The 18,996-nt window shown below is 34.1% G+C and overlaps 2 protein-coding genes across 3 annotated transcripts; one reads left to right on the top strand and one right to left on the bottom strand.

The window, feature by feature from the left end:
• Window positions 1-1,457: 1,457 nt before the first annotated feature.
• LOC121737753 lies at window positions 1,458-3,225 on the bottom strand. The gene has a single exon (XM_042129440.1). The coding sequence runs from the start codon at window positions 3,158-3,160 to the stop codon at window positions 2,108-2,110; it is 1,053 nt and encodes a 350-aa protein (XP_041985374.1). The 5' UTR covers window positions 3,161-3,225; the 3' UTR covers window positions 1,458-2,107.
• A 3,755-nt stretch (window positions 3,226-6,980) lies between these two features.
• LOC121737674 (F-box/LRR-repeat protein 2) lies at window positions 6,981-18,974 on the top strand. Of its 2 annotated transcripts, none has more exons than XM_042129341.1 (11): window positions 6,981-7,221; window positions 11,294-11,462; window positions 12,445-12,600; window positions 12,813-12,962; window positions 13,370-13,530; window positions 15,164-15,269; window positions 16,346-16,547; window positions 17,152-17,319; window positions 17,649-17,703; window positions 17,855-18,003; window positions 18,783-18,974. In XM_042129341.1, the coding sequence occupies exons 1-11, from the start codon at window positions 7,129-7,131 to the stop codon at window positions 18,916-18,918; spliced, it is 1,545 nt and encodes a 514-aa protein (XP_041985275.1). In that variant the 5' UTR covers window positions 6,981-7,128; the 3' UTR covers window positions 18,919-18,974. The 2 variants fall into 2 exon arrangements, with proteins under 2 accessions (XP_041985275.1, XP_041985274.1); XM_042129340.1 differs by lacking the exon at window positions 6,981-7,221 and adding an exon at window positions 10,598-10,814.
• The last annotated feature ends 22 nt before the right edge of the window (window positions 18,975-18,996 follow it).

Here is an 18,996-nt window from a genome sequence, read left to right on the forward strand (position 1 = left end):
GAATTAATATTTAGTTTTAGTTTGTTATTATAATAATTTAACAGTTGCTTAAGAGCTAAATTAATATTACAATTGGCCGAGCGTAGTAGACGATTAATACAATAGATAACTATATCATCAGCATATTGTAGAACATTAACACCTAATACTTTTACATATTTACAAATTTGTGATGTATATAAATTATACAGGATTGGAGACAATATCGCTCCTTGCATTAAGCCTTTATGTGCAAATTTTGGACCATGTAGTATATCATTAAATTTCACATAGACAAGACGGTGATTTAAGAATCTATATATCCAATTTAAAAACCTACCAGGAATCCCCAATTCACTTAAAACCTTAATAAGTACAGACAAATTAACATTATCATATGCACCTTGCACATCTAAAAATACACAAATTGCATTTGAATGAGCCATTATAGAATTCTTAATATCATTTATAAATGAAACAAAGCCATCAACTGTACTTTTTCCTTTACGGAAACCTAACTGAAAATCTGGTAATATTGAATTAGTTTCTGTAAAATAGTCTAACCTAACTTTTATCATATTTTCAAAAACTTTTCCAATGCATGAAGTGAGTGATATTGGACGGTAAGAATTATGATCATGGATTGGCTTATCCTTTTTCAGAATGGGCAAAACACACTGAGTTTTCCACTCGTCGGGAATAACTTGTTTGGACCATAGGTGATTGTAGATATTAAGAAGAACTGCTTGTGCATTTTTGTGTAAGTTTTTAATCATTAAATATGGAAAATTATCCAGTCCAGGAGTAGAATCTCTTCTTGACATTAAGGAACTATAAAATTCATCCCAGCTAAAATCTTTCATAAAGAAGTTGAAATATTCACTATCATTATTACTTTTAAATATATCTTCTAATGAACTTTCACATTCTTCATCATTTGTAAATTTGTCTAAAAATTCTGGTACAAAACTATCACATTTACTATGTATGCTAGAACCTACACGCTTATATTTTTTGATAAAATTCCAAATATTCGTGACTGGGGTGTATCTATTAAATGTAGAGCATAAATTTTGCCAACTTTTTCTCTTTTCCTCTTTTATAATCCTTTTTTTGAGTGCATCTAATCTCTTATAATTTATATAATTTTCCATACTTAAATTACTTCTATATTTTTCCAAAGCTTCTCTACAATCCTTTACAGCCCTATCACAAATATCATTCCACCACGGAGCAGGTACCTTTTTTTTAAATTTTTTAGATGAATTAGTTATTATAATTTTTGGAACACATTCATCTCTTAAAGTGTTTAGTAGATCACAGAAATGATTATAACTTTCTAAAGGATTTTGTAAATTATATTCAAAATCTTGAAATAGATCTTTTGACATATTAAAGAACTTATCCCAGTTAGCTTTTTTGAATAAATACTTATTTACATTTTTATTTATGTCATATTGCATAGGAGAAGTATTAAGTTTTGTAAAAGTTGGAAAGTGATAACTTCCCAACGGATCGTCACCGACATGCCATTCACAATAGGGAGCCAACTCTGGACTCACTAGTGTAACATCAATTGCAGAAGTGTTATTGTTTGGTCTGCCTACTGTAGTAGCACAACCTGTATTTAAAATACATAAATTATATTCATCTATAACTTCATACAAGTCTCGTCCTCTTGTATTATTTATTGTACAACCAAAAGCTATGTGATGGGCGTTACAATCACCCGATATGATAATAGGTTTAGGAAGATTATTAATTATTCTTTTTAATTTTGTTTTATTAATTTTGTTTCTAGGTGGACTGTAAATGCAAAGGATTGTAATGGAACCTATACCTGTTTCTATGGTTATGGCAATAGTCTGTATATCTTGATAATTTGGAGTCGGATGCTGCACATACTTTATAGAATTCCTAATAATTATTGCCACTCCTCCGTGTTCATTTGTAGCATTTTTATAAATGAAATTATACCCAGGGAAATGAACCCGAGGACTTGAAGTTTTAAGCCATGTTTCATTTAATAAAGCTATATCTATTTCTTTATCTATTAAGAGTGATTGAAGTAAAGGTTTTTTATTATTTAAACTCTGGATGTTATGCTGTACAATATTAATACTATCCATTACTTATTAAAGTTTTTAATGAATGTTTCTTTAATATGTGTTGTAGTCTTAATCTCATTAGAATTTCCTATACTTACAATAGTGCTTATTATGGCTTCTAAAATTTTTTGATTATTAATAATGTCCTGGGCTGATATCTTTTCTGGAACAATTTTAACATTTTGAGGATTAGCTTTTGTAAGAGGTGGGAAAGATGTTAAATTATTTGTTATGTCTGCATAAGTAGAATTATTAACTCTCAAAGATATGTTTTTCTTAATTTTAGAAGCCTTAATTGGGCACTCCTTAGAAATAGCTAGGTGATTACCTCCACAGTTTTTACATTTTAAAACTTCTGATGTGCATTCTTTATAAGAATGATTCTCTGCACATTTAGAACATGCTTGTTCATTAAAACAATATTTTGCAGAGTGATTGAAAAGTAAGCATTTAAAACATTGTAAAACTGGAGGTATATAATTATGAACCTTATATCTCCATCCATCTAAGAAAATGCATTGTGGTAATACAGTGCCAGAAAAAGTAACAGTAATAGTATTTAACGGAACAAATGTATTATTTTCTTTTTTCATAAATCTACGTATACCAATTATGTCAATATCGCTACTTATTTTTTCAAACAAATCCCTATTACTAATTTCCTTAGGAATGTACCTAACTACCCCAACCCTTTCCACAGAGGCTGCTGGGATATATGCTCTTAGATTGTTTTCTTGAATAAATGATGCATTGAGGAAATCATTAGCTAATGCCGCTTGTTTGAAAGTTATTTTTATTTTGCGGGCGCTTATTCTAGCTCTTTCATAAACTCCTTTTGCGTTTTTGAAAATTTTCGAAAGGCTAAGGGGGTTCATGTTTCCTATTTTTGTATCCTTATTACAATGTTCGACAAATACAATAAAATCTCCGTTGTAATTATTGTCAGGATATTTTCTTGAATATGAAGGTTTAAGAAAGGGTTTGTACTTATCGCCTGAGTTTTCAATTATTTTCCTTTTCTTCGATGACGAAGATTTATAGTTAGGATCATCTCCGTCGCTCTCGTCCTGCATATTATCTACTTTTAACTTACTTTTAATGTATAAAAACTATAAATATAATTTTTTGCAAATTGTTATTCAAAAAAGGCGCCTTCCTCTTCCCGCCAAAAAGAGCCAGCATTTGGTTGGAAACGTCAGTGTTGCCAGATGGTTTCGATCTGTAGGGGGAACTGCTAAAATCTGTATAAAATCTGTATTAAAGTCAACAAAAAAATACATATTAATCATTATCCACGCTTTTTTATAAAAAAAGGGATATGTATTGACGTGATGAGGTGATAATCGTATAATAAATAAAAATATACTCGTACATAAATTGGTAACTTTTTAAAATGTAAAATCTAATAGAAAAAAAATTAAACACACTAAGGGGCTGTTTCACCACTTCCTGATTAACGTACGATAGGATATCCACAACTTTTTTGACAGATTCTTCATACTTAGTACTTACATGTCGAGAAAGTTAAGTATCCGGCACTTATCAGGAAGTGGTGAAACAGGCCCTTAACATAATAAAAAAAAACATAGCAATAAGATAGAGATATATTATTTTCATTTGTTAAATTTTTTTATTAAATTTCGACAGCAACTGCTCATCAACCTCTAAATTATAGCATTGTTTCGCACCAATCAGTTACTTTGTATGCAAAAGACCTTCAATGGTGCCCGATTTAGCCTGTTTCGTTGTTGAATTTTTACAAAATTAATCATATTTACAAAATTCTGTAATTCTGTATAAATATCTGTATCCAGTACTTATCTGTATTACTCACCAAAAATCTGTATAAATACGGAGAAATCTGTATATATGGCAACACTGGGAAACGTCAAAATCACACTGATTGCTAGAAGTCAAAATTCAAATTCAATGATGGAATGAATGAATGCTAGCGAGTGAATAAAGAGTGAAGACAGAAAAATTTAAATGGTGAATTGGTGAATGACAATAATATTATAGTAGAGCTATTACTAAACTTTCGGTTAAACTACAGAATCTATTTAAAATCTTATTATATTGTGCGGAAAAATTAATCTTAAATATAAGTATAGGTCTGCACTTTTAAAAATTATATTATAATGTTCTCAATATAAAATATAATATGAATTTGACTAATAACGAATACGGTAATGTAAGTGACTAAAATGTTGCCTGTGAAATGAATTAAAATTTAACCGATTCTGAACTTTTTTAAGATTCAGCAGAAAGTGGAACTATGTCAACTATGCAAGTTGGTTGAGCTACAATAACTACATCAATTGCATGTTAGTAAATGGTTAGTAATTGAAGACGTGAGTGGAAGAATACGATAAGTAATATTTTGTATAATACGGACATTTACTCATTTTTTCCCTTATAATTTGAACAAATCTTGTAACATATCTACTTCATTACCTGGCTTATGGCTATACATTTATGCGCAGTTATTTTACTTCAACACATTTTCCGGCATTTTTTTTTAGTTATTGTGTTCTTCCCCTGGTGACTGCTATTATTATAATCCAAAAACACTTAGGTCCACTGTCTGTATACTAATTTCTTTTTCTAATAGTACTAGATATAATCCTCGACCTCGAGTGTTTTTCCCTCATAGCAGGGAAAATGTAAAAAATCATAATTTGAACGAATTTAGTTTCTTATGTCAATGTGAACGAACGACCATAGAATGAACCATGCTATGGAACCATGAATGAACAATACGTCATTCTGGTTTGACATTGATAGTTCTTCTTCTATTTTTTTTCTTATTATGGCACTTCGGCTATATAACATGGCCAGTGTCAAGTATTATTTAAATGGCGGGAAAACAGTATTGTTGCATACAATTTTCAGCATCGTTTCTTTATATCGTCAGGTCAAAAGTCTAGTCAAAGTCGAAGTAAAAAGTCAATACAGTCAAGGAGTCAAGTCGGTCGATTCAGTAAAGTGGTAGACGCTTTACTGAAACTGTCGATGGAGTTTTGGAGGGAACACATTTTTTTTTAATGAAATAAGGGGGCAAACGAGCAAACGGGTCACCTGATGGAAAGCAACTTCCGTCACCCATGGACACTCGCAGCATCAGAAGAGCTGCAGGTGCGTTGCCGACCTTTTAAGAGGGAATAGGGTAATAGAGGAGGGTAGGGAAGGGAATAGGGGGATTGGGCCTCCGGTAAACTCACTCACTCGGCGAAACACAGCGCAAGCGCTGTCTCACGCCGGTTTTCTGTGAGAATGAGGTATTTCTCCCATTCGTGCCGAAGCATAGCTCTCCCACGTATAGTACATTCATTGACCACACAAAAATTATCAAAAACTAGCGGTACTACGGAACCCTATATTGCGCGTGGTCCGACACGCACTTGGCCGGTTTTTTCTTTGATTCATATTATACATTATTAGTTTGATTACGTTGTAGAGAATAGACAACGTTCTTAAAAAAATAAACGATACTCGTTTCTCTATTTGGGCCGTATATTCCTTCCAGCAATTATAACGACGGAAAGTTTAGAACCCAACTTACGTAACTTAAATCCTTACGCTCGATTTGGACTTTGGACTTTGGGGGGCTATCTTAGTATATTGTATAACACTAACCCCGCTACCATATGTGCAATGTGTGCAATGCACACGGGCGCCATCCTCTAAGGGCGCCAAATCGTCCATCTTTAGGGGCGCCAAAACCAAGGACCCAAAAATTTGCCTAAAGAGACGACAAAATCCTTTTTTTGCACACAGACGCCAGTAGACCTTACGGGGGCCCTGCTGTATAATATTCGATGTATGTCCCTTTCCAATCCTTGAAGTCACAAACTTCTCGAATAGGTTTGAATTTTTTTTATGAGAGTGTCCCACTGCGGGGCAAAGGCCTCCCCAGGATCTTCCACTGTTCTCGCTCCTGCGCCGCCGAAAGCCTGCCTGGCTGGTATGCCTCCAGCTCGTCACGCCACCTTTTTTCTAGGCCGGCCATGGCTCCATTTTCGGGTGCCCACTTTGTTGAGACTCTTGATCAGCGGTCGGGATGCATGCGGGTAACGTGACCCGCCCACTCCCACTTCAGCTTGGCTGCCTTGACACCTACGTCCTTGATGCCCGTTTGGGAGCGCAGATGGTGTTTCTTATTTTTATCGAGAAGCTTTACTTCTAACGTACTGCGCTCCATTAATTTTAGGTTACAACATTGTAAACCTTATTTTTGGTAAAAAAGTGGGCGCCGTGCGAGTTTCTTACGCCGGTTCTTCTCGCCGGGCTAGTTCCCGAACCGGTGGTAGGCATCATGTAGACGTTCAGAGAATATTTTCAAAAATTTATTCTGAATAAAAAAGTTTGAGTTTTTGAGTTTTTTTTTGAGTTTCACTTTAGGGAGATTAGTAAATCCCCCTTCATCAGCATCTTCATGTACCAGTGGCTCTTCCAGGCGTTCTCGATTCTGCGATAGATTTCCTTATCTTGTCTATTTTCAAAAGAAACTATGTGGCCCAAGTAGATGTACTCGTCGACATATTGCATTCCTTGCTGACATCACTTGTTTGACATAGCGCGACCAAATTACTTAGGTCCTCCATCTGCCTAGGAATCAACTTCTCTGTTAGTAATCAGTAAGATTTGGTTATTTTTATTTTTCTCGTACAAAATCATTCTCTGTGTATAGAGATATAGCTATACTCCGAGAGTTATTTTGTGCTCCCAATTCGCAAAGAAAACGTGCGAGAAAACAAATATACCGAAATTCATATGATTAAAGCCCTATACAATATTATGTTGTAAATACACGTACGATATAGTGACAATACTTTTACTATGTCATACAAGCGGTACATAATATGTTGTCTCATGTCTGTTGATGCAACTCTACACTCTTGGCAGACGCGCTCAGCCCAGTCTGAGCGAATGCCGAACTTATTTTGGACTGCCAATCTAATATAGGAAGTTACATTGTGTTCTGACGTTTTATAATATTCCAAATGTGTTAAAAATTTCGCGTTGAGCCAACTGTCAAGTGATGGATTCGTGGGGCATTCTGAATGTGGACACGGCGACGCAGTTCATAAGTCGTGATGATGATAACGCCAGTTTTCGGAGAAAGGAACGCGTGGTACGTCATTTTTGTGTATTTCGATAAAGCAGGTGCAATGATTTCATTCATGCAGAACGTTCCTATTTAAAATTTTTACGCGACTGCGCTGGATGGTGGAAATACTTTTTAATATGTTTTTTTTTTCATCGTGATTCATGAATACACAGTGATAAATAAAAATAAAATCTTCAATACTTAAAAGAATTTATTCAGTGAAAATTTTGATTTTCAAATAAACAGCACAGTAACTAAAACATTTTTTTACTTCAATCCACAGTGAAAGTGATAAATGAAAGGTTATTATGTAATATTTTAAATTGATAAAGGTAATAAATAATGTTCAATTAAGTAGTTATAGGTCTACCAGAATCTGATGTTACAAAGCACAGTAAAAAGTGAGAAATTAAATTGACTCTAGCAATGCCGGGGTAATTGGAATAAAACATTTTTGATCCTTTTTAGGGTTCCATAGACAACAAGGAACCATTATAGTTTCGGTATGTCCGTCCGTCTGTCTGTCCGCGATTTTACTCAGAGACTATAGAACCTACAAAGCTGTAATTCGGCATGAATGCAGATATTAATGATGCCGACAAAAATCAAAATGTTAAAAAAAAATCTTTTTTTATGGTACCTCCCTTACACATTAAGCGGGGATGATATCTTTCTTTTTCGCGTCCACCCCACTGTGTGGGGTGTCGTTGGATAGGTTTTTTTTTTTAAATATTTTGAGTATTCGTAGATCAATTTCCAATTTATGGATCCATTTGTGAAATGTCAAGTTTCAAAGCGGAATAAATCGTTAGTCCAGTGTCCCGCCTTCCACCAGCTAAACGTTTGCTTCTGGAAATGTGAAAAAATTCACGGGAGTAGCAAATATGCTGAATTTAAAAGGAAAATTATCACAGCTAAGAAGACTTCATAAGTTATTGAGTAATAGTCGATCAACCAAAATAAATATTCGGCGAAGTATAAAGGAACTTTTCGTTCAAATTCCTTTGAACGTAATCTGAGATGATATAAATGTTAGTAGTATAAAACACATTATAAATGTATATTCATTGACCATACAAAAATGATCAAAAACTAGCGGTACTACGGAACCCTATATTGCACGTGGCCCGACACGCACTTGGCCGGTTTTTCCCTTATAGCGGCTTATTCTGTGTGTGAAACTTGCAAATATAAAAATTTATGCAATGATCAAAGGATATTTTTTGAAAATCTGTCGTCAAAATTTGCCAGTAGTACTGGTAGTGCATAGTATCTTGCTTAATTTTATTTCTAACACTGTTTACTAAAGTGGTATATTATTTTATTTACTGATTTATATGCCATGATGAATACCTACATGTACCTACGTCATACCTCCTGTAAATAGTATTTTTATTAAAATACCTGAGTAAATGGCTGCATTTTTAAATTTGACTGTGACTTATATAGTTAGAGATAAATCCCTTTAACTACATATAGGTATTGAATAATGAAAATAGATTGGCCGGCCGCAGGATCTTGTAGTGTAGGTTAGGTACACGAATTATTAATTGAAGCAATCAATAACTATCGAATCTGTTCGATTCGTTGAATAGATATAGTTATTTTGAAAATGGAACACAATGCATAGATAATGCACTGAATTTATTTATTTATTATTTAAAACGATTCATTAAAAAATTGTGAAGAGAAAAGAATGAAGAATTGGTATGTCAGAACCTGAAAGTCGCCAAAACGGTCATAGACCTGACCGTGCACCTTCACAAAGGTGTAGTATTGTTTTTCTAAGCTTGTTTAATTTTTTTGATTTACAATATCTGAACTTTTTTACACAGGAAGGAAATCTTTGCCACACTCTTTTTTTGTTTTTGTTTCTGTCCTATCATAACATATAATACCTTACAAAGTTGTTTAATGTAACTATTTTTTAAATATCTAATTGTGTTCAGCTCAGCTTTAATGGATTATCGAGAGTCGTAGGTACGCTTACGGAGAGTTATTTTTAAACGCTATATTTATTGGCACTTACACCGGTTAATACAGATCAAACAGAGTTTGATTGACTTTATCTTATCTACTATGACGCCCGCAACTCCGTTACACCTAAATCAGTTTATCACGCGGGAACCGTACATTTTTCCGTGATCAAAAGTATACTATGTCCTTCCCCAGGACTCAAAGTATCTTCATACAAAACTTCGGCAAAATCGGTTCAGCGGTTAGAGTATGACGAGGTAACAGATATACAGACAGACACATTCGATTTTATACATTGTACACTTAAATACGGAACCTATTTTTGTAGGGTATTATAATATCCTGATTAGAGTAGAATCGCATTTAGTTTAGTAGGTACCTATTCTACCTAATGTTTTTAATCTTTCTTTTTTTGTTTTTCAGCCTGTTCGATTAATATTTAATACAATATTATTTTTAATTCCGTGCCTTGTAATTTATAATAGTCCTATTTAAGCGCCTGATGTAAAACTTTAGCAATCATAATCCATCAACTTAGCTGTGTAATTTTAGTACGGTCAAATTACGTTGGAATCGTTAGCGCTGAATTAAGGATTTGGTTTTCATGTTACGATATCTATTTCTTTTAATACAGGTTGTGGTAAAAGAACATTAATTGTGAGACAGCCCAGCTTGTCTAGGCCCTATGTCACCAAAAATGGAGGAAGTAAAGGCCCCACCGAGGACACATCGCAGGCAAAAGAGTTATTTCGTCAGTGTCTAAATGTTTTGTGTTAAAACATGTCGTGAATCGTAATTAGTCTATGTTTAATATCATAAACTTCAAAACATAGAGGTTAGTTTTTTCATGGAACTCATTTGTATTTCATAATTCTTATAAAAAATATTTGAATGCCTGATTCAAACAAATACGTCGTCGGCAGTTACGTGCTTTAGAAGGTAAATTAATAGTTTCGGTAATAAAAAAGTACTAAATGGAAACTTCTCTTCGCAGCGATCAATTTCAGCAATTCGGTCATTGACCTATCTTTTATCCTTGTCGCTTTCGAGTGGTGGCTTTCACGTCAATTATCTCTTGGATATAATGTTAAATTAAAATTTTGGATGCTTGCCAAAATAACGAAATAATTTATTGTTAGTTACATTTATAATTGTCTAAATTGTATATTTCTTTCTGGTTTTGTCTACTTTTATTTAAATTACCCGCGTAATTTTAAAAATAGAATCAATTTTACCGCGTTATTAATAACCGCACGAAAATGATACTCAAAAAGTTTGTTAAATTTTTCATGAATTATCATTAGGATTACGTGTAAAAGGTGAACAAAATAGTGGATTATGTCATAATTTTATGTTAAAAGTTCATAATTTGTGTTTCCGTAATTCCTGACATTTCTTCACCTCCCAGGCGATTCCAAATTTAAACACACAGGCGTTCCATATTCTTAGCTCGCTACGAGTTTTCGCGCATGAAGTAAATTTGTGTATTCATGGTGTATTTCATGTATTTTTTGTGTATTATTGTGTTTTAAATATTAAAAATGGATATTTCTACCGATGTGTGGGGTCAACTGGCTTTAGAAGCCAGTCAGGTGTATTTGACTGAAGGTGGCCAGATCAGAAGTCCATTCGCTAATACGGTAACCAAATATAATATTTTTGTTTGTTTTTTTATAAACAACCAATAGGAGAAGATTTTTCTTGAGTAGAGAGAAATAAAGAGGGTAAAAGGTAATTAAAGGGAATAATAAAATGTCTCGGTAATTAAATTAGGTAAGTACATATTTTATCAAAAATAGTACCAGATGTAAAGTAGATTTTATGTTTTTAGAAACACACTGTGACGTCACAATAGTGAATTAACTGGCAAGATAATGGACTTCATAAAGTTTAAATTCTATTAGTTAAAACATCTATAATAATTATTATAGTCACTTCGGGTTGGTTTAGTAGACTTAAAACTTAAGTAAGACCAAACTTTAAAACCAAGTTTCATGTACTTACCTACTCAAATGCTATATTAACTTTAGGGTTATCTTTTATACGAGTAGCATCGAAGCATCAAGCGGCCACCTTAAAAAAATTTCAAGCTGTCAACCCACAAATTTAAACTTTTCAGACGATCGAGAAGCTTCCAGACAAGGTCCTTCTTAACATATTCTCGTATTTATCCCACCGAGAGATATGTCGTATGGCAACAGTATGCAAGCGCTGGCGACTGGTCGCGTACGACACGCGACTTTGGACGCACGTGAGCCTGCGGCCTGAGATCTCTGGGTTGCATGTTGGTAAGGATAACTTTAGCTAGTAGAAGTCGACAACCTATAACGAGCAGAAGTTAACTAGGCACGTCATTCCTTAAACCACACTATGGATGTAAGTCTATGAGTATGATGTATAAATTTGGATACTCACCTCAACTGAAAGTAATGCTCAAGCGCATTTTGTTTACCACGCCTCCATAGCTTACAATTTACATGATTACAATTTAATTCTACGAAAAACGAGTATCCACCTACCGTTTGTGAGCGTAGTTCGTTGATCATTCAAATTTGATACGTGTTTTGATTTATTTAACTTCAGTAATCAGTTTTCAATTTCGTTTCAATTGTTGCTAGCAATTCAATTACAAGTTTGGATTGTAGCCATAGCCGTGACGGGTATAGTTGTTTAGTTAATCTAAGGTTAGTTTATAAATACATAAATACGCCGTGACCTAGTTGATGGCTAACTTTTACTTCTAATTGAAGTCCATCAACACTTAACTGTCAGCCAAAAATGTAATCAATCAGAACATCAAATTATCAGCATGATTGATTGCAAATATTTTGAGTACGGTACGTAGGCAAGATAATATAAGCATATTATCAACTACGACAATCGCAATTTAATACACATCAATAAGTAAGCTTTCAAAACCGCATTGGGAAATTCACATCTTCCTCCAACATTTACTAGTTAATGCCTATTTTGCGACTGTTTATCTTTTCACTAGCGCTAAAGATTAGGCATTGTACAGTCACATCGTTGCTTTTAGCCCAAATACGATGCGATGTCATTATCACGTCGTCGTCGTTCACACCTAATAATTTAATTCTGCTTAATAAAATGTAATAAAAAGAATAAAAGAAAATAAATATCCAAATACAAACGACGATACCCCAAGCACATTAATGAGTTATTCCTTCACCACACCGACATTATAGTCCTTTCCCATTTCAAATTATCTCAATTCCATCAGAATTTCTATATCTGCTTCTCCCATTCCAGGCTCCCTGGAATCTCTGCTGGCCCTCATCACGGTGAGGTTTGGGTCATCACTGCGCTACATCGAGCTACCCATTGAGTTGATCACACATACCGTGCTACATGAGCTGGCGGCGAAATGCCAGAACTTGACGCATATGCTTCTGGACTTTAGTACAGGTATGCAAACGTCTTCTTATCTTCAAGCCAAAAAGGGTTTTGATTTTTCGTGTTCTTGTTCAGGAGATTGTATAAGCCTAAAACGACACTCGATGTATCTAATGCGTGTCCGTTTTTTCATAATGAAAGCAAATTACTTACTCTTCGTTTTTTAAATGTTGTCAGACATGTTGTTACTTCTCATAATTAGTGCTCATAAATTTTGCTTCCAGCCATGCAGCTTCACGACTTCTCTGAGATGCAGGCTTTCCCCACCAAGCTTCGATACCTCTGCATCTGTTTGTCTGAGGTCATCTTCATGGAGGGCTTCATGCGGAAAATATACAACTTCATCAACGGATTGGAGATATTACATCTTATTGGTGAGATTTTATTGTAATCATTTTATGCAGATTTCTTGATGATTTACTTCTTCAATAACTACTCTCTTCTAAATCACACAGTGTAAATATGTTTATTGTTTAATGCCAAGAGCAAACACCAGTCTGAGTTATTGCTAATATTTTATAATCATATTTAAAGTCAAAACGTGCCGCTTCTTATGAACAAGACATGAAATAACAAAGAAGCATCTAAATCCTTTGCATAAACTAGCTGACCCCCTCGGCTAATATTGGTGTAATATCCTAAAAAAATACTATAATATCTTGAACCCATACTTATGTGGGCTCTGGGCAAAAAATTATCAGCTTGTTCAGTGAAAATCTTCAATGTGTACGTTTGTGGCAGTGAATTATACAATTTTGAATTTGCTCATCAAAATTTTCAGGAACATACGAGAAAGTTGAGGAAGAGGAGGAGGAGATATACGAGGTGATCAACGTTCACAAGCTCAAGTCCGCCACGCCAAATTTGCGCGTCATCAACTTGTACGGGATCAACTTCGTTGATGATTCCCATATCGACGCATTCAGTTCCAACTGTATTCAGGTAATGTAGCAAAGTCTCCCTTTTGCATTCAAGTTCCAACTGTATTCAGGTGGTAAGGTAGCATAATAATTAATATTAATAGCACAATATTCGCATTGGATGAGGCCAAAATAGATTTACTCGAACAACAAGCCCGTCAATGCAATGTGGAAATTTGTAACTTGCCTGAAAAGAGGAACGAGAATCTCTTAGCTGTGGTAGAGTCTATCGGCAAAGTTTTAAATTTTCAGTTCTCACCAAATGATATATTGTCGGTTCATAGAGTGCCCCACGCCACCCAGCTCGCCAATAAACCTAAAAATATCATTGTTAAGTTGAAGTCCAAGATTACACGTGATGATTTACTTAGCGCCTTCAAATCCAAAAAGAATATTCTCCCCGATCAGCTTGGAATCGCCGGCTCTCCAGTAAAAATCTATATGAATGAACACCTGACCCTGAGGAACAAAATGTTGTTTCGTAAGACCAAAGAAACCGCAAATAAATACGGATACAAATATGTATGGATTAAGAATTCGACCATACTTGTTCGTGATCGTGACGGTTCTTCGGCGTTTGCTGTTCGGTCTGATGGGGACTTACATAAACTTATTGATGGTAGTCCAGTATGTGAAGTAGATAAGAAATTAAATTGTTACATCATTAATTTTCGCTTTAACAATTTGAACTTCTGTTTTTTGTTGAACTTATTTTTCATACCACTAGAATTGTTATTTTATAATGACAGTAGATTTTGTATTTATACTTGCTCAGATAATATTCTAATCTCCCAGTATTATAGAGGAAATTGTACGCTCACTTCAATGTTTTATAATAGATTTAAAATAATTTTCTATAACGTTAAACTAGTGTTTAGATTGATAAATTTGTTAGAGTTTATTTTCGGGTGAACTTAATACAGTTTCATGGCAATATTTATTTATATATATATATATATATATATATATATATATATATATATATATATATATATATATATATATATATATATATATATATATATATATATATATATATATATATATATATATATATATATATATATATATATATATATATATATAATATTTATTTATGATCGTTATGTCTTCAAATAGCATTGTTATGTATTATCACAATTGCGGAGGCATATGCACAAAATTACAAACATTGTATATGAACATATTGGCTAATTCCTATGATGTAGTGATTCTCATTGAAACTTGGCTTACACCTGACATACTTGATAGTAGTTTTATTGATGATCGCTACGTAGTTTTCCGATGTGATCGTGATAGGACTGCAACCTCCAAAGCTGATGGCGGGGGCGTCCTAATAGCAATTCGTCGGGAACTTAGGCCTATTAAACTAACTAAACCTCACGATAACTCTGCGATTGAGCAGGTTATTGTTGAGCTCCCTGCCGCAAAAACTGGATCACATCACATTATTAGTGCTGCATATGTACCGCCTCGCTCTAGTGACATAATATATCGTACATATTTTGAAATGTTGCAAGATACTATTATTAATGACACCAGCATTAAGTTTGATCTTTAATTGGAGTGCCTTATTGTCTCAAAAGTCAAAACGTAGCCAAAGGGTTTTTGTATAGTTTGGGTCCCAGGTCTTCATATTATATCTCATGTTCCAGCTGGAGTGCCTAGCAGTGAACTACTGCAACAAGGTGACGGGTTCCACTATGAAGACGCTGTTCCAGAGGTCTCGACGTCTGACTTGCCTGCTGATGCATGGATGTAGTAAGTCATGTTTTATTGACGAAAATCCTTAAAAGAATCCTTTACTGCTCTTACTAGTACATAGCGTATAACTACTTATTAAAGGGTCTATTAACTATAATTTGTCTGGCATATTGGAAAAGTCAGATTATGTCAGACATGCTGCGTATTATTTGAAACAGGATCGTGTATAATTTTTTACGAATGACGTACGTGATATGTGATGAAAAATTTATCCATTCTCTAAAATTAATGTGTTCTCGGGATCAACAAGTTATGAAAAATATTCTGTCATACTAACGTGTTGTTTAAATTAAGGAAAAACACATTTGTTAAGGAATTTATATAGGAACAATTTTTTTATCTTTCCTTGGATAAATCTTCACCGATTGTTATATTCGTTTACGCTGGAAGACGTCATTGACATAATGATGATTTATATAAAGCGACACCAAAAGCATTGACCTTATTTTTTAGAAAGTCTACATAATGTAAATAACGATATAACAATAATGATAGTTTCGCTCGATAATCCGTAACCCAGTTTTTTGCACTCTACGTTTTTTAATACTTACGCAGACTTTGTTGAATACGTATTATATTATTTTAAAACAGAAAAACAAAAAATGGTCCTAATCAATATTCAATTCTGAATTCTGAAAATAGCTTTCTAATCAACAGTAGGTAACTTCTTTATTCTGAAAGATCAAAATCTTGATTTCGACACCAACGCGAGTTTCTTAGGTCCTAAACCACATATTTCCTATTCAATGCGATCTTTTCACTGAACAGTGAAATGCTTATTTACATAATTTTGCACACTTTTTTATCATAACATTAAACTTCATAAAAAATCTTATTCATAATAAAACGCACCGTGGCGTTAGCCGAATAAATTTTAAAAGGCCCACTTCCTAGAACACAGGGGCCATTAACGTTTGTGGAAAAATATCGTAACTTGGACTGGACTCTCAAGTTCGTACCGCTCAGTAGTTCTTTTGCAATATTATAATAAAAGCCTTATAAACGTTATACACGTTGGATCATTTGTCAGGTATTTTTTTTTTCTATGGGCTTGAAGTCTTCACAATTTCCAGGTCTCCAATCGGAGCACGTGATGCAGGTGGAATGGGAGAAGTCGTCCATCCAGGAGCTGGATGTGACCGCCACTGATCTGAGCACGGAGTGTCTGATAGACATGTTGACGAGGATACCGAATCTTCGCTTCTTCAGCGCTGGCCAGATCAACGGGTTTAATGACTCAGTGTTGAAAGCGTGGATGGAGGCGGGGACTTCTAGGTGAGACTCTTTATTTTTTAAGGTTCCATAGGTAGTCAAATGGCAAAAAAAAACGGAACCCTGTCTGTTTGTCTTTATGTCACAGCCACTATTTTACATTGTTGTACAAAAGTGGGCTTATTGCCCCGTGGATATTTCTTTATATTAAGAATCTAAATAGCGTATGAAGTTCAGATGATTGATTAAATTTTATGTTCCATTCAAAAAAGCTTTGTCTTCGAACAATCTATAGGTACTCAATTTGAATTCATCTAATAAATCTCAACATTTCCTGCTTGCTATAAAAATATTTTGTCAATACGGAAATGAATTAATTAGATTAATTAATCTTCCTGCTGCGTGGTTAAATATCGATCATTTCATCTTGCGCATTTTATGTTGTTTAATATAGAACTTGTGACATAATATACCATGGGTATTTCATTGCAAATTATAATTTTTTACACCTCCTTATGAACACCTTATGAACACCACCACCAACCAACAATTTTTTCCAGAGTAAAAGTTGGTCTATGGTAAAAATAATATAATTCAAGAATATTCTGAGTGTTCGGACAGCAAAGAACATCCATGTATAACACAAAACTCCCCTTTGGTCTTCCAGGAATCTCGTAGCTCTAGACGTGGACGCATCAGACAATCTCTCAGACGAAGCTCTTCTTCGTTTCCTGCAGAGGCATGGCAGTCAGCTCTGGGCGTTGGCTCTGGGTGGAATGCCTCATATCACGGATCAACTATGGCAGAGTGTATTGCAGCTGCTTACTAATGCCAAGTAAGTTTGTGGTAGTAAGGTCTTGATTGAAAATCTTCGGGATTCACGCAAAATTATTATTTCACTCTTCGATAATGTCTATTTTCTAAAAGTGAAATAATATAGCATGCGTTTTTAAAAGGATTACACTTTCTGAAAATAATGTTCTTTAAATTTTTCTTCATCTTTAAAAAAATATTGACGTATTTTGTGTCCAAGGTCATTACAAAAATATGAGGTGCACCCAAAGTCACGGCCTCCTTCGAGTATTCTTCATATTGTTTTGGGCACCGAATTATTCTGCGTTGATACAACTTATATAAAAAAATCACTTGTTTTCGTATTTTCAGAATTCTTATAATGGGCACACAGGAGCGATTAGGAGTCAATATTCACGTTGATCAGGTAAACGTGTAGCATTCAAAATGAATTTTACAATCTATTGTTTACTATTATATTATGTAAGTAAAAATGTATAAAATATCGTTCATATTATAAAGATGGTCCTTCATGCCTTAAAAAGACAATTTTTGAATATACAATTTCTTCATTTCAGTTGATGGACGGTATAGCGAACAACTGTCCGAATTTGGAAAGGCTGGAACTTCGCTGGGACCCAGAAAACCTCAGATTCAGTGACAAGAGTCAGAAGGCAATCGACATCTTACGCGTTAAGTGCCTGAAGCTGAAATGCTTGGTGTTGAGGTAAAATTTTATTACGATTGGCGTCATAGAAATAAGAATATTATAGTCTTTTATTTACCAATTCACATTATAAAATACTCTATGAATTAACATGATAGCCAAATAATTGGAATTTACAACCAATAACAATTATAGTTCATCGACACCCAATTCGCATGATCATTTTATCAGTCAGCATCAGCATGATCAGTCTAAACGATAAAATAAACACAACAAACGTATGCGGTTTGTTTAACCTTATATGAGTGTGAATCACAAGTCATTGGACTCATTTTTCAATAGACTCCAAACGCTGGTCATCATTCTGCACTTTTTAATAATTAATACTATTACCAGAGGACCCGGTGAACTTCGTCTCACTTTCCTCCTAATATAAGAATATTTCAAGACTTTATTTAGTCAAATAGGTTCAACTCGAGTTGCAGAGGAGACTAACAAATTTCAATCTATTTTTCTTCTTTTAACTCGTTTCTACCTATCTCTATATATCTTATATCTTTAAACGAGCAATTCTTGTATATATATATATATTATATATACAACAAATTTTCATAAAATTTAGTACATATGGGGTTTCAGGGGCGATAAATCGATCTAGTTAGGAATCATTTTTAGAAAATGTCATTTTTATCGAATACCGAGCAAAGCTCGGTCAAATAGCTAGTTTTATCTTATTCATCTATTTTTCCTCTTCTAACCCTTTCTATCTATCTATATATTATATATTCAATTTTATTCATAAATTTTTCCTTTTCTAACTCTTTACTATTTATTTCCAGTGATGGGCGCTACTATGAGATCGTGAAGGCGAACTTTGAGCGAGCGGATCGTACCACCGTTGTCAGAACCTCAACCAACTGCCGCGTCTCCAACTACTATCTTCTCGCCAATTATAAGGATTTGGTGTTCAATTGACGCTTAGTTTAATTGCACTTTGAATATTATTTCCAACTACCCTACATTACAGTATTCATTTTAAAAAATCGTTTTTAA

This window comes from Aricia agestis, chromosome 21, assembly GCF_905147365.1.
Source record: "Aricia agestis chromosome 21, ilAriAges1.1, whole genome shotgun sequence".
NCBI lineage: Eukaryota > Metazoa > Arthropoda > Insecta > Lepidoptera > Lycaenidae > Aricia > Aricia agestis.